This window comes from Cyprinodon variegatus, unplaced genomic scaffold, assembly GCF_000732505.1.
Source record: "Cyprinodon variegatus isolate N-32 unplaced genomic scaffold, C_variegatus-1.0 Scaffold1649, whole genome shotgun sequence".
NCBI classification, from domain to species: Eukaryota; Metazoa; Chordata; class Actinopteri; order Cyprinodontiformes; family Cyprinodontidae; genus Cyprinodon; species Cyprinodon variegatus.
In genome coordinates this window covers 103,526-105,098 of record NW_015152102.1, presented here as the reverse complement: position 1 = coordinate 105,098, position 1,573 = coordinate 103,526, and the positions used below count along the sequence as shown (strand labels likewise).

General features: G+C 50.0%; 1 protein-coding gene across 1 annotated transcript in view; it reads left to right on the top strand.

Moving 5' to 3' along the window:
* LOC107104207 (multidrug resistance-associated protein 1-like) overlaps positions 1–1,573 on the top strand; it is a gene marked incomplete at its 5' end in the record, with an annotated part of 45,932 nt that overhangs the window by 7,884 nt on the left and 36,475 nt on the right. The window contains 2 exons of the mRNA XM_015404153.1: positions 772–900; positions 970–1,107. Coding sequence (XP_015259639.1) covers positions 772–900; positions 970–1,107 — 267 coding nt within the window. The remainder of the gene's footprint in view (positions 1–771; positions 901–969; positions 1,108–1,573) is intronic.

Genomic DNA, 1,573 nt, shown 5'->3' with positions numbered 1-1,573 from the left:
TTGAACCGTCAACCCTTCGATTACAGGGCAAACTCCTCCATCCAACACCACTGTCGCCCCACATTAAACCTGCTGATGAAAAATATTGGATTTTATATTATTTTTATTATCATTATGGGCGTTATTCTCTTTTTTTCCAACTCATCAAAGCAAATCAATCCCAGTCTCTCTGTGGAACAAAGATGGTGGTCGTCTGGAGGCCCAGAAGGTTAAATCTGAGCGCAGCTTTAGAGCTCAGATGCTTCCTGACAGTCCAAATATGGTCGCAGCCTGATGCGTGAATTATTGATCATCTGTTGATCATTGCAGCCTGATCTGCATAGAAACCAGCTGGAGGCATCAGCCTGCTAGGTTGGTCTCATTACTGGGACCAGTGGTCTGTTGGGTTGGACCAGTGTTCCTGTGAGGCCTGTGAAAACAAGCCAGTCCTCTTATTTTGAAAAGTTCTGGATGCCTTCCTGTGTGGGGCTCCTGCGGCTCATCAGGGCCTCGTTCAAAGAACTGCTACGCTTGTGTTTTCTTTCACCGTTGTGTTAAAGTGCAGCAGAAACAAAAGCTTTCAACCCACAATAAGCTAAAAAAACCTTTGTGAGTTTAAAATGGTCGCTGCCGCCAGCTGTTGGCGTCAAAGCAAAGCTGCTGGCTCCTTAGAGGAGGACAGGGTCTTCTGAGGGGACAGAGTCCCTGTCCTGACGGGATGTTTGATGCATAGATGGAGCGTGCTGCTTCTACCACCTGCAGTGAGCAGAGGATGTGGTTGTTGTTCTGCAGGTTCTGGGCTTCTTGCTGTGGATGATCTGCTGGTCAGATGTCTTCTACTCTTTCTGGGAAAGGAGCTACAGCAGCAGCACCACGGCGCCGGTCCACCTCGTCAGTCCCACCTTACTGGGACTCACAATGGTAAGAGAAGCTGTGTGGTTGGAAGGCTGTGTTTGCTGAGCTGACGTCTGCCTGTCCCTGTGTCTCCAGCTGCTGGCCACCTTCATCATCCAGTACGATCGGATCAAAGGCGTTCAGTCCTCTGGACTTCTGCTCATCTTCTGGCTGCTGGCGCTGCTCTGCGCCTCCGTCTCCTTCAGGTCCAAGATCCTGCAGGCGCTGGAGGAGGTCAGTCTGCTCCATCAGGTGGAGGCGCTCTGATGTCAGAGCAGCGGGGGGAGGGGCTGATGTTGGAATTCATCATCCCAGATCTATAGCTTCTAGATACACAAGTTCAGAAGACAGACACATCAGAACAGAGAAAATGAGCCAATAAACATGGCTGAAAGTCCCCAAGGTCTGTTTTCAGAGGTCACCATGGCAACAGGGTTCTCTGGGGAAACAGCAGGATGACGGAGGGATAGACGCCCTGAAAGCTGGGGGCTGGAAACGACCCATGAGCAGGACCATACCTAAGTCTGATAGATTTCCATTCCAGATCAATCAGATCACCCAGATCCAGATCAATCAGATCACCCAGATCCAGATCAATCAGATCACCCAGATCCAGATCAATCAGATCACCCAGATCCAGATCAATCAGATCGCCCAGATCCAGATCAATCAGATCACCCAGATCCAGATCAATCAGATC